The following is a 13,526-nucleotide window of genomic DNA, read 5'->3' as shown; positions in this document are numbered from 1 at the left end:
AACCTTAATATTCATGGGATTGCTTTTCTTTCCCCTCTCGCAAGGCGACTAGGGAAAACCTTCCTCCCCTCGGTCTTCGTCGGTGAAGCCCGTGAATTTGCCTCCCCTCCGCCTGCCGCTCCGGCTGCCGGTGGCGGGAAGGGGATTTCTAGTGCCTCATCTCCGACGGGGCGGTGTTTGGACGGATGGCGGCGCTTTTTCTTTGAGTCAGTCTTCCGGGCTTTGATCCTCCTCAAGTTCGTTTGCTGAGACGGAGCTCCAGCGTAGATTCCTGCCAGCTCCTCGGGGCAGTGAGATTAGGGTTTCTCGCGTTGCGTACGCAACGGCGATATTTGATGTCAAATTCTTCAGATTGATTCAAGGATTCAACGGCGATGACTGCGGCTCTTGGACGCTGGTCCATAGGGGCAGGTGCATGAAGACTCCCCGGCTGTTATCGACAAGGTCAGGCCGGCTCCGATATGGGAGCGGTGACAACGGCGCATCGTTCTGGCGGTGGCAATGGTCGTTCGGTGGTCCATGGACCTCGATATAATTTTTATTATGTTTGAAATGTTTTATACTTCCGATGAATCTTTATATATCTAATCTTTTCACAAAATGAAAAAGATCATTTACGTCCTTCAGAGCTGAAAAAAAAGACAACCGTCAGACTGTATCAAAATGGTATGTTGGTTGTTTCTCTGGTATTTGATTTGATTTTATCAAATCAAGGGACAAGAAAAAATAAATCAAACAACCCAGCCGATTGAAATGGATGGATGCAAAAAGTAGGTCCAAATTAAACAGTTCCAAACGTAATACACAAACTTAGGAAAGTCTAGTTTAAAGAGACGACCCCTCCATGCAGAGATGGATGGAGCACTACACAACAAAACATATGGCAATGTAATTAACCAAACTAAAGTCTAGCTGATGGCACATTAATCCTGGACGATCATTCTGGAGAGGGACTGGCAGCCCAGAGACAGAAAACTAAAAGAGAAGTCAATACCCGAACCAACCGCCCTTGCAAAGTGTTGCCTGCTTGCGTGCTTCTGAATTTGTCATGGCATGCAAATGATAACGTAATTAAGATAAAGGGTTTGTGCTTAGTCTACTATGAAGCAAACACGAACATGTAAATGTGTAGATGAGCTGGGATTAGTTAACTAAGAAACACAACTCAGAGCCTATGACATGTCAATGCGTGCATCTATCTGCAGCCATGATCATAGGACCTAGGTTGTGTTCCTCCATGGTTGGTCCCTTCATCTTGCGATATATGATGGTGTTGTGCTTGTGGTGGTGGTGGTGGTGGTGGTGATTGGATTATGCATGGGAAGAAGAAAGAAAGGGGATTATGCATGGGAAGAAGAAAGAAAGGGGATTATGCATGCAATGCAAACAACACTTGGCAAGGAGAGTCTGCGGTGCGTTCTTGACTTCCCACATTGCTAAACCTCCGGACCCGCTCTTGGCCCCTCTTGATCTCCTGCCCAAAACCAAGTAAAATGATATCGAATCAGCAATTCCAGTCATTTTATAGTAGATCACTTCATGCATTCGTTCTTGACCTACTACTTACCATTGCGTACGATGGATCGATGGCGGTCACCGGTTGGTGGCGGCGCCGGCGTTGTCCCCGGGGCTGACGACGACGGCGGCCTTGATGCGGTCGACGGTGCAGGCAATGAGGCTGTTGACGGTGGCGACGGATCCCAGCGAGAGCTTGGCTGTGGGCACGGAGTCGACGAGGATCTGGAAGGCGACAGTGAGGAGCGAGCCGCCGGCATCCGGCGCCCCGGCCGGCCCGTCAGGAAGGATGGCGAACCCGGACGGCAGCAGCGCCACGTAGTCCGGGTCCCCGCCGTTGAGCACCACGTTCATGGCCACCACGTCCACCGGCGCGTACACCACATACGACCCCGTCGCGTCCGTGCAGCATTCCTGCAGGATCAGCATGTTGCTCTGGTTCGAGTTCGCGTTCTGCATGGAATGATCATGTCGTTGTCAGCCATGGCCATGAAACAGGAGGCAGTAATAATGGAGTAATGTGTATATAGGTACTGACGTTGACGCGGAGGAGTGAGACGGCGTTGCCGTGGTGGCTGCCGTTGGCGATGTGGGCCATCTCCTGGACGACGCCGCCATTGGAGAGGATGTCCCATTCGCTGCGGGTGGAGTCGTCGCGCAGGAAGCCGAAGACGCGGGAGGGCGGGACGGGGAGCCAGAAGGAGGTGGCGGCGTTGAGGATGATACCCGGCGGGCGGCCGGGGTCGTCGACGCTCTTGCGGGTCATCACGCGCACGTCCTCCGCGCCACTGCCAGAGAGCGTCGTCCACTGGTGCGTAGTCGACGCAGTCACCCCGCCGCAGAAGCTCGCCGTCATCCTCTCCGCCAGCTTCAGCATGCTCCTCCGCCCCTCCGCCGTCGTGATCACGTCGCCGCCTGAGGAGGGCACGGTGGCCATAGCGCTCGCCAGCCTCTCGCACTGCCGCTTCAGCGTCGACGTCCACCGCCGCGCGCCGAATGCCAGCCCAGAGTTCACCAGGGGCCTGTACAGATCGTGTACCATGGCATCGTCACCGGCCTCGACGTGCTCCACCCACGTCACCTTGGAGTAGCCGTTGGGCATCTCCTGGATGAGGCAGCCGGAGGCGCGGCGGCGAAAGTGCCCGCCCACCCGCGCAGCGGAACGGAGACCGTCGAGGGAGACGTCGACGACGGCCCATGCGCCGCCCGGATGCTGCTTGCAGTAGCGCAGGAACTGGGTGTCCCGCGTCGGCACCAGCGGCGATGGCATCTGAAATTCGGCGGACATGAGCTGCAGCGCGCCGTCGTGATTGCCGGCGACGCCGGTGGAGAGCACGTCAAGCGTGGCCGCCCGGGATACGATGCTCGAGAAGAGCGCCGACCACTGACGCACGTCCATGAGCATCTCGACGAGGCTGACGTGGTTCATGATGACAACGTCCGTCTCCCGCGACGCCTCCGACCGGAGCTCCGGCGACTTGGGGCCGAGTGCACCCCGTGGGAAGGCGCGAGCATACTCCTCTTCGCCGAGCGCCTCGCCATCGAGGGATGGCACCCAGAGAGGCTCCCCGAGCTGCGCCATCCGGACCAGCTCCTCCATGGCAGCCACGGCCAGCTCGATCACCATCGGCTTATCGAACTCAGCACCTCCAAACATGCTGGGCATGCCCAGGTGGTCGAGCGCAGAGCGGCCGGAAGACTGCGGTGGCAGTGGCGGGTAGGCAGCGGAGGCTACAGCCACCCCGGCGCCGGGCTTGCCGCCGACGTACTTGGCGGCGATGGCGGAGATCCTGTCGATCTCGTCGCGGAGGCGCGCGTTCTCGACGCGCAGGTGGTGCTCGTCGAAGGACATCTCCCCGATGGCCGCCGGGCCGCCGCAGTTTGGGCACGACGCGTTGGCCAGCGCTTCCTTGTACCTCATGTTCTCCGCCCTCAGCTTCTCGTTCTCCGTCCTGAGTGCCGTGTTCTCCTGCCTCTCGTGCTGCGTCTGCGAGACATGGATGCATGCACGTACGTCAATTACGAGGCACTGACGTATGGTATGGGCTATGGACCATGGAATGGATCGTGCATGGATGGACCCTGGACGGATGAAGGTTTTTGGTTACGTACCTTGATCTGGGTGCGCTTGTTCTGGAACCAGAACTTGACCTGGAGGGGCTCGAGGGAGAGGCTGCGGCTGAGCTCCTTGCGCTGCTTGTCGTCGGGGTGGGGGCACTCCTTGAAGAAGGCCTCAAGCTCCTGGATCTGGTGCTGGGTGTGACGGTGGTAGCGCTTCTTCTTCCGGGGATGCTGCCCGGCCGGGTCCTCTTGCTCATCGTCCTCCCCGCCGCCGCCTTCCCCGCCGTCGAGGTTGTTGTCGCTTCCCGTACCTGACTTGCTCATCTCCAGCTCTTCGTTGTTGTTGCTGCTGTTGTTGTTGCCCCCTCCGTGGGGGCCACGGGCATCGCTCTCGCTCGTGGCCGCCTGCTGGTGGGGGTGGTGGTGGTGCTGGGGAAGAAGAAGATGGTGATCAACCATCTGGTGCTGCAGCATTGCTGGGAGCTGGTGGTGGTGCATCCCATCCATCAAGTTCTGCATTGCAAAGTCAATAATTCAATGACTTAATTGTGGGAAGCAATTGAAGAAATTAACATGCTGCAGCTAGCTAGTCTACTTCATTGCATCTTGATATTGACCTGCAAATTTGTAGTACTTGCTGAACAGAAAGTTGGGTACCGAATTAAAGGCTTGGGAATCGCTTCTGATTTGAAGCGTACATGAAATGAGGAAATTAAGAAAATCTAGAAACAGTATAAATTGCACATGGAGCACCATTGAGCACTGACTAGATAACATTTTTGGTAGGTACAAGAGGAATTAGAGGCTTGGAAATTGCTATACTGATTTGAAGTGTAGATAAAATTGGGAAAAAACCGAGTTTGAAATGCGAGAGTTCTGAAACGAGTTAGAGTGGAGATAAAAAACCAAGAAACCAAATATTAATTGCACACATGGAGTACCAGTGAGTACTGACTAGGAAGCACTGCTGGGAAATTTGGTACATTTTGGAAAGCAATAAATACTGGAAAAACATATAGAGTGGGCTGGGATAGTAGTCTACTATACAGGCCCAACCCCAGCTTGAGAAATAAAGGAGCAAGTTAATGCTCCATGTATACATCCAAGTGCAGGCACCAACCATATAGGCATGTGTGCATGATGTATATATCTTTCGTTTCATTTCTCAGGTTAGACATGAAAGCAACAAATTAAGCCTTGAGATATGAGTGACATGAATCCCTTTTTGGCTTTTGGTATTTAACTCCGCAGCGAGGAACTTAAATGTTGCACATGCCTTCTTTTTTGAAGAGCAGAAGCAGTACTCCCCCGTCAACACTTGATGAACACATACATGTAGTAATATGCATGTATGTACTCTGAATGAATTGATTAAGCTATTTTGTACCCTTCGAAAATACTACTACTAGCAAGTGCGATGAACTGGTTAAGTACAGATTTGATTGTGCATGAAACAAGAGCAATGCGGAGAGGCTGTCCGGCCGGGCCATGCTCAATTTGTTTCCTGTTTGATGCAAAACCTCGATGCTGTGCGGCAACAAAGAAAGGGAATAATAAAACTCTTCCATTATCTGAAATGGAAAGAATTTATATAGAGAGAGAGGTGCAGAAGATTAAGTAAGTAACCTGGCCGAGGGAGAGTGCGGAGGAGGAGGAGGAGGCGTAGGCGACGCCGGCGCCGTTGCTCCGGCCAATCATGTTGCGTCCTGGGATCATCATCCCTCCGGGCATGCCACTTCTGATCTCCTTATTCAGCGACGCGGAAACCCTAGGCAGGAACCCACCCGCACCATGCAACGGCTCGTGCGACTCGCATGCAGCAGCGCGCGGATCGAAGCTAGCTGGCTACGCACTTTGTCGATCCGTCGAGCGATTCCCGAGCTCAGATCTATGTGATACCTCCGCCGCCGCCACGCACGGAGTAAATCAGCAGCTAGCTACGCGCTTCGTCGGTCGATTCACCACCGCGAGCGAGCGAGCAGGCCGAGGAAGCTCTGGTCGGCGGAAGGCGGTGCGGCAGACGAGTGGATCGGGGAGGAAGGGGAAGCGAGGAAGGCCGGGGAAGGGAGGGGAAGAGAGGAGGATGGATGGAGACGGAGGGGAGGGGAGGGTGCGCGTATTGAATGGGCGGAGTTATTGCGGAGAGTAGCTAGCGAGAGGAGGGTGCAATGGCATTCATTGCGGCCATGGCGTGGAGTTATTGCGCAGCATGCCTCTCTCACTCCTCTCTACCCCGGCCGGCCCTGTGAGTTTTAGAGAGAGAAACTCGACTGTAGCGGGGGAGACGGGAGAGCGATGCGGCGGTACAGATCGTGTCTATACGTACGTGTACGTGCTCAGATTTGTAGGTATCCGACCATCGATCGATCATTGTTTTACCTCCGTTAGGATGAGATGATGCTTTTCCTTTTCTTCTTCGTCTTCTCGACGCCAAATCAGTTGGTAATTAAACTTTGGATACAGGAGGCGGGAGCACGTACGTTACTACTTTGGACGCATAAATTCTTGGGGAGACGAGTACTGTACGCGCGCGCTGGGTGGAGCGAGGCGGTCTAGCTCCAGAATTTATTGCGTGCATGAACTACACATGCACATATGCATGCATGCATGCACACCATCGACCATGAAGTTATGGGCCGGGGGGAAATGTAGTATACTAGGCCGGTTAACTGGGCTGTGAAGGTATATCAGTATGTGTCTGTGTCACTGCTCTTGCTGTGAGCCTGTGAAGATCAAGGGAAGGAAAACAAATGCAGTTCTCATCTGCTGAATTCATCATTTTCGCTTGGTTAATTCGGTTGAATGCATGACATACCTGACCACCCGTGAATGTATTTTTTTCTCTTCTAGGACACTAGTAGAAAACAGGGCTTTGGTTGAGGCCTGTGTAAGGGCATTAATCCGGTTCACTCATGAACCGGGACCAAAGGGGGCATTAGTCCCGGTTCGTGATGCCAGGGCGCCGGCCGGGCCTTTGGGGCCATTGGTCCCGATTTGTCTGACACTTTTGGTCCCGGTTTCAGACACGAACCGGGACCAATGGGCCTCGCTCCTGGCCCAGCACCTTCAGTCCCGGTTGGTGGCTAGAACCGGGACAGCCCGCCACTGCCCGCGAACAGATCCGGATCCACTGCTCTGTTTTTTTGGCCGGCCGTGGGAGAAGTGTGTTGCTCTAGCTCACCTCCTATGCACATGAGGTGTTCGATGAAATGCTCGAGCCACACTTAAGCTTTCTCCTCTCCAAGCTCCTTGTCCAAACTCCATTTTCCTCAAGAGTTGTATAGGTTTGGCGGTTCGTCCTATCCCGTCCCCGTCCTCACCGCCGTCGATCGCCCGCACCGATCTCGTCACCGGCACCACCGTGGTGAGCCTCTTGTACTTATCTTCTTTCTAAAAGAAAAAAAATCTTACTTGTATGATTTAGATAGATACTTGTATAATTTTCTTACTTTTATTATTGTTTGTTATTATATAGTGTGATGGTTTTGGTGTTCATCCCCGTCGGCCCTCGTCTTGTCTATGATTCGGATGTGGTATATTATCTTTTATAACTATTTGTTTCATTTAGTGTTTATGACATTTATGACAATTATGCCGACCAACGTGATATAGATGTTTTTATCTAGGAGGTATGTGAACCGGAAATTCCATCCGACCCTCTTGTCGAGAGGTTAAATTTAGTTAAAAAAGAAAACAATTATTTGAAGAAAAAATTGAAAAGAATTGAGGAGAAGATGAAATTGAAGTTGCATGTTGCGGGTGTCGTCGATGATCACAAGATCAAGATGTATGCAATGCGCTTGAAGATTAGAAAGATTAGAAAATATGCCATTCATACTAAGGCTTGGTATCATTATGCCGTTGGATCAGTTATTACCTTAGTTGCGATTATGATCGTATTTGCTGTTGCATTGAAATGGTTTACATAGTTTCAATGTATGGTTTAATTAGATGCTATAGAGAGCTATATGTTGTTCAATGAGAACTATGTATGAACTTTATGTATTTATTTTTTCATTAATAATATTTGATCACTACTGTACTTTGATTTTAATGTGATAGTCAACTTCTATTAATTTGGTCACTTCTCTATTCGTGATGTTCTGTAATGGTTTTTGACACACTGAATTATATATAATGCACGGAGATGAACCCGCAATGGATGTACGGTGACAGACACACCTCCGAGTACATTAAGGGCGTGCATAATTTTCTCGAAGTGGCTGAGGCAAACAAGCAGAATGGTTTTATGTGTTGTCCATGCCCTATCTGTGGGAATATGAAGTCTTACTCTGACTCAAAAACCCTTCACATCCACCTGCTTGAGAAGGGTTTCATGCCACACTATAATGTTTGGACCAAGCACGAAGAAAGAGGGTTATGGTGGAAGACGACGAAGAAAAAGAGGATGATGACAACTATCCGTCCCCTGAATACGGTGATGCTGCAACGGGGGAAGCTGAAGATCAAGAGAAACCAGACGATGTGCCCGATGATGATCTTCGTCGGGTCATTGTTGATGCAACGAGACAATGCCAAAGTGAAAGGGAGAAGTTGAAGTTTGATCGCATGTTAGAGGATCACAAAAAAGGGTTGTACCCAAGTTGCGAAGATGGCAACACAAAGCTTGGTACCACACTGGAATTGCTGCAATGGAAGGCAGACAATGGTGTATCTGATAACGGATTTGAGAAGCTATTGAAAATATTGAAGAAGAAGCTTCCAAAGGATAACTAATTGCCCGACAGTACGTACGGAGCAAATAAGGTTCTATGCCCTCTAGGATTGGAGGTGCAAAAGATACATGCATGCCCTAATGACTGCATCCTCTTCCATGGTGCATATGAGGATTTGAACGCATGCCTAATATGCAGTGCATTGCGGTATAAGATCAGACGAGATGCCCCTGGAGATGTTGAGGGTGAGTGCCCCAGGAATGAAATCCCTTTGTAACAGATGAGTTTTTGTCCGAAACCCTGATACTTCAAAAGAGACTGTCTATTTTGTACACGAAGTGCATCCAGTTTTTGCCATAACCCTCTCAACTTTTTAACACATGCTATGTGAGTGAAATTATGATACCATGCCAATTTTCAATCTTTTCAAAGTTCATTTGTAGTGCTTTCCAATTTCAGGGTCATTTAGCTAAAAAATCAGTAAATGCATGAAAAATACCAAATGAAGTCATAAAGGGTTGAAAAATGATGATGTGGCTTTGAATGGTGTATTTTGAACACACAAAAAGTTTGGAGTTCAAATAAGTTCAAAAAATGAAATCCCTTTGTAACAGATGAGTTTTCGTCCGAAACCCTGATACTTCGAAGATTGTCCATTTTGTACACGAAGTACATCCAGTTTTTGCCGTAACCCTCTCAATTTTTTAGCACATGCTATGTGGGTGAAATGATGATACCATGCCAACTTTCAACCTTTTCAAAGTTCATTTCTAGTGCTTTTCAATTTCAGGGTCATTTAGCTAAAAAAATCAGTAAATGCATGAAAAATACCAAATGATGTCAGAAAGGGTTGAAAATTGATGATGTGGCCTTGAATGGTGCATTTTGAACACACAAAAAGCCTGGAGTTCGAATAAGTTCAAAAAATGAAACCCCTTTGTAACAGATGAGTTTTCGTTCGAAACCCTCATACTCCGAAAGAGATTGTCCATTTTGTACACGAAGTGCATCCAGTTTTTGCCGTAACCCTATCAACTTTCTAGCACATGCTATGTGGGTGAAATGATGATACCATGCCAACTTTCACCCTTTTCAGAGTTCATTTGTAATGCTTTTCAATTTCAGGGTCATTTAGTTTAGAGAAAAGATTAAATGCATGAAAAATAGCAAATGGAGTTAGAAATTGTTGAAAATTGATGATGTGCCTTTAAATGATGCATGAACGCACAAAAAGTCAGGAGTTCAAATAAGTTTAAAAAATATACGAAATGCCTCCGTAACACATGAGTTTTCATCCGAAACCCTGATGCTTCGAAAGAGATTTTCCATTTTGTGCACGAAGTGCATCCAGTTTTTGCCGTAACCCTCTCAACTTTATAGCACATGCTATGTGGGTGAAGTGATGTACCATGCCAACTTTCAACATTTTCAGAGTTCATTTGTAGTGCTTTTCAATTTCAGGGTCATTTAGCTAAAAAAATAAGTAAATGCATGAAAAATACCAAATGAAGTCAGAAACGGTTGAAAATTGATGATATGCCTTTGAATGGTGCATTTTGAACAAGCAAAAGTCTAGAGTTAAAAAGTGAAAAAAATGAAATCAGCTAAAAAGAATCAACTAAAATATTAACTATGCTTATCAAATTATTCATTTGTCAAAAAGAATGAACTAAAAAGAATCAACTAAAATTATCAAAGTATTTATTTGTTAAAAGAATGAACTAAAAATAATCAACTAAAATATTAACTAAAATTACCAAATTATTTATTTATTAAAAAGAATGAACTAAAATATTAACTAAAATTATCATAGTATTTATTTGTTAAAATGAATAACTAAAATTATCAAATTATTTATTTGTTAAAAAGAATGAACTAAAATATTAACTAAAATTATCAAAGTATTTATTTGTTAAAAAGAATGAACTAAAATAATAGAAAAAAATTGCCCGCCTACTAGGGCAACACGGCGTGCATAGGACTAGAAACTCATCTTTCATGGGCTAGGATGCAGGCCCGTGGGCCCAGCAAGCCCAATAGGGCATGCACAAAGTTTAGGCATGTACTGCGTGCAATATATTAGAGGAGTTCGATAGCAGTGTGGGAGCGGGGCTTATAAACCACTCTGAGCCCCTCTCAACTAGCAAGGTGAGACTAATTTTTTTGGCCGCGGCAGCACCAACTCTTTGGTCCCGGTTGGTGGCACCAACCGGGACCAATGCCCACCTTTCGCCCCGGTTGGTGGCACCAACCGGGACCAATGCTACCCTTTGGTCCTGGTTCGTGCCACTAACCGGGACCAAAGATCTCTACTTCCCGCCCTTTGGGCTACTGAAAATGACCTTTCGTCCTGATTGGTGGCACCAACCGGGACCAAAGGGGTGGCATTGGTCCCGGTTGGTGGCACGAACCAGGACCAATGCTCTGGGTATATAAGCCCAGACATAGCAGTTTCTTGAAAAATCACTTCTTCTTCTCCCCGATGCCCCCAGGCTGCTCCTCGTCGCCGTCACTGCCGAGCCCTGCCCCGACGTCGTCAGGCTGCTCCACCTCGCCATCGTCTCCGCCGCTGACACCCTCGATGCCCTCCGCCCCAACGCCGGTGCCGCTCCCCTGTCGTACCCCGATGCCGCCCTGCCCCTGCCCCGACACCGCCGATGGTAGCTGCAACTACATCGGCCCCGGAGAGGGAGGGATGATGTAGCACATCGACGGTAGGTATTTCCCTCAATTATGAAACCAAGGTATCGAACCAGTATGAGAACCAAGCAACACAACGTAAACAACACCTGCACACAAACAACAACACCTCGCAACCCGACGAGTTAAAGGGGTTGTCAATCCCTTCCGGGGTACGGCACCTCAAGATAGGCAAGCAGACATGAGGTAAATTGTAGTAGATTGATAGATCGAACACCAAATAAAATAAAATAAAGATAAAACGCAGCAAGGTATCTTTGTATTTTTTGGTTTAATAGATCTGAATAAAAATGCAAAGGAAAAGTAGACCGCAAGGCAAATATATGAGAAAGAAGACCCCGGGGCCGTAGGTTTCACTAGTGGCTTCTCTCGAGAAAAATAGCAAACGGTGGGTAAAAAAATACTGTTTGGCAATTGATAGAACTTCAAATAATTATGATGATATCTAGGCAATAATCATTACATAGGCATCACGTCCAAGATTAGTAGACCGACTCCTTCCTGCATCTACTACTATTAATCCACACATCGACCGCTATCCAGCATGCATCTAGTGTATTAAGTTCATGAAAAAACAGAGTAATACAATAAGAACGATGACATGATGTAGACAAGATCCATTTATCTATATGGCGGTAGATATAGATCTCGTCTTTTTATCCTTAGAAGCAACGATACATACGTGTCGGTTCCCTTTCTGTCACTTGGATCAAGCACCGTAAGATCGAACCCACTACCGGGCACCTCTTCCTATTGCAAGATAAATAGATCAAGTTGGCCAAACAAAACCAAAATATTAGAGAATAAATACGAGGCTATAAGAGATCATGCATATAAGAGATCAAATAAACTCAAATAACTTTCATGGATATAAAAAGATATGACTGATCATAAAAACTCAAAGTTCATCAGATCCCAACAAACACACCGCAAAAGATTTACATCATATGGATCTCCAAGAGACCATTGTATTCAGAATTCAGCGAGAGAGAGAAAGCCGTCTAGCTACTAACTACATACCCGAAGTTCTACAAATAACTACTCACGCATTATCGGAGAGGCACCAATGGAGGTGGTGAACCCCATCCGAGATGGTGTCTAGATTGGATCTGGTGGTTCTGGACTCTGCGGCGGCTGGATGAATATTTCGTCGAAGCCTCTAGGGTTTCTGGAATATTGTGGTATTTATAGATCAAAGAGGCGGTCCCGGGGGCACCCGAGGTGGGCACAACTCACCAGGGCACGCCAGGGCCTCCTGGCGCGCCCTGGTGGCTTGTCCCCTCCTCGGGACTCCCCCAGGTGCAACCAGGGCCCATCTGCTTCCTTTTGATATTGATTTCCCTTGATGTAAAAAACATGGAAAAAAACAACAACTGACACTTGGCACTATGGAAATAGGTTAGTACCAAAAAATGATATAAAATGACTATAAAACATCTAAGGTTCATAATAAAACATCATGGAATAATCAAAAATTATAGATACGTTGGAGACGTATCAGCATCCCCAAGCTTAACTCCTATTCGTCCTCGAGTAGGTAAGTGATAAAAACAAATTTTTTGATGTGGAGTGATGTTCATCAAGTCATATCATATTATTTTCTTTATAGAATGGACATTTGGACTTTTATGTGATTCAAAGCAATAGTCTAGTTTTGACATAATAATTTAGATACTCAAGCATATCAACAAGCAACCATGTATTTCAAAATATCAATGCTAAAATAAGTTATCCCTAGCCCATCATGCTCAAACATTGATCTATTCATGAAACACACTCGAATATTAACTACACCCAATATTTGAGCACGATCATATTGCCTCCTAGTTGGTTCTTTTTATGAGATAAGATGGAGACTCAAATTTCAAAATAAAAATTCCATAAAGTAAAAGAAAGACCATTCGCGGAGGGAAGTAGGGATTTGTAGAGGCGCTAGAGCTCAAAGCGAAAAATTAGAGATAAAAACATTTTGGGAGGTGTATCCATCCCACCAACAAAAACGACTTAGAGTTCCCAACACTTTCCATGCTAGATATGCCATAGGCGGTTCCCTAACAGAAAATAAAGTTTATTCCTTTTTCCACCATTCTTTCACTTTCCATGGCTAACCGTATCCACGGGTGCCCTCAATAACAACACTTTTCAAGGAGTTTATTATTTGACAACACAAAGTAAATTCATTTACTTTTGCATTTCGGGACTAGGCATCCCTAATACCTTTGCCTTACTCTCATGCAATGAAAAGTAAATAAACACTCATCTTGAGAATAACACATCTAGCATCGAAATATTAGCCACCCGTTACCGTTTCGTGAGCGAAATAAACACACAAAAGAGAAGTTTAATTTGAAAATTAGAGATGGCACGTGCAAATTTTCATAGAACGGCAAAAGAATACCGCATATAGGTAGATATAGTGGACTCATGTGGCAAATCTGGTTTAAAGGATTTTGTATGCACAAGTAGTGATCATACTTGGTGCAAAATGAAGGCTAGCAAAAGATTGGGAAGCGACCAACCAAGAAACGAATAATCCCATAAGCAAGCATTAAGCATAATTAACACCGAATAATG

At 47.0% G+C, this 13,526-nt stretch overlaps 1 protein-coding gene across 1 annotated transcript; it reads right to left on the bottom strand.

The window, feature by feature from the left end:
* Positions 1-727: 727 nt before the first annotated feature.
* On the bottom strand, positions 728-5,707 carry LOC123147440 (homeobox-leucine zipper protein ROC7). Its single transcript, XM_044566689.1, has 5 exons — positions 5,203-5,707; positions 3,628-4,089; positions 2,054-3,502; positions 1,568-1,968; positions 728-1,474 (listed from the first exon to the last, which is right to left on the bottom strand). Exons 1-4 carry the CDS (start codon positions 5,305-5,307, stop codon positions 1,594-1,596), a joined length of 2,391 nt encoding a protein of 796 aa, XP_044422624.1. The 5' UTR covers positions 5,308-5,707; the 3' UTR covers positions 728-1,474; positions 1,568-1,593.
* Between the last annotated feature and the right edge of the window lie 7,819 nt (positions 5,708-13,526).

Source organism: Triticum aestivum, chromosome 7A (genome assembly GCF_018294505.1).
Source record: "Triticum aestivum cultivar Chinese Spring chromosome 7A, IWGSC CS RefSeq v2.1, whole genome shotgun sequence".
NCBI lineage: Eukaryota > Viridiplantae > Streptophyta > Magnoliopsida > Poales > Poaceae > Triticum > Triticum aestivum.
This window is presented reverse-complemented; position numbering and strand designations above follow the sequence as displayed.

Excerpts from the sequence above, each read along its gene's own strand:
- LOC123147440 (XM_044566689.1), bottom strand. The coding sequence starts at position 5,307 with ATGCCCGGAGGGATGATGATCCCAGGACGCAACATGATTGGCCGGAGC. Across the intron at positions 4,090-5,202 it reads CCGCACTCTCCCTCGGCCAG|AACTTGATGGATGGGATGCA; the intron begins GTTACTTACTTA and ends TTTGCAATGCAG. Across the intron at positions 3,503-3,627 it reads ACAAGCGCACCCAGATCAAG|ACGCAGCACGAGAGGCAGGA; the intron begins GTACGTAACCAA and ends CATGTCTCGCAG.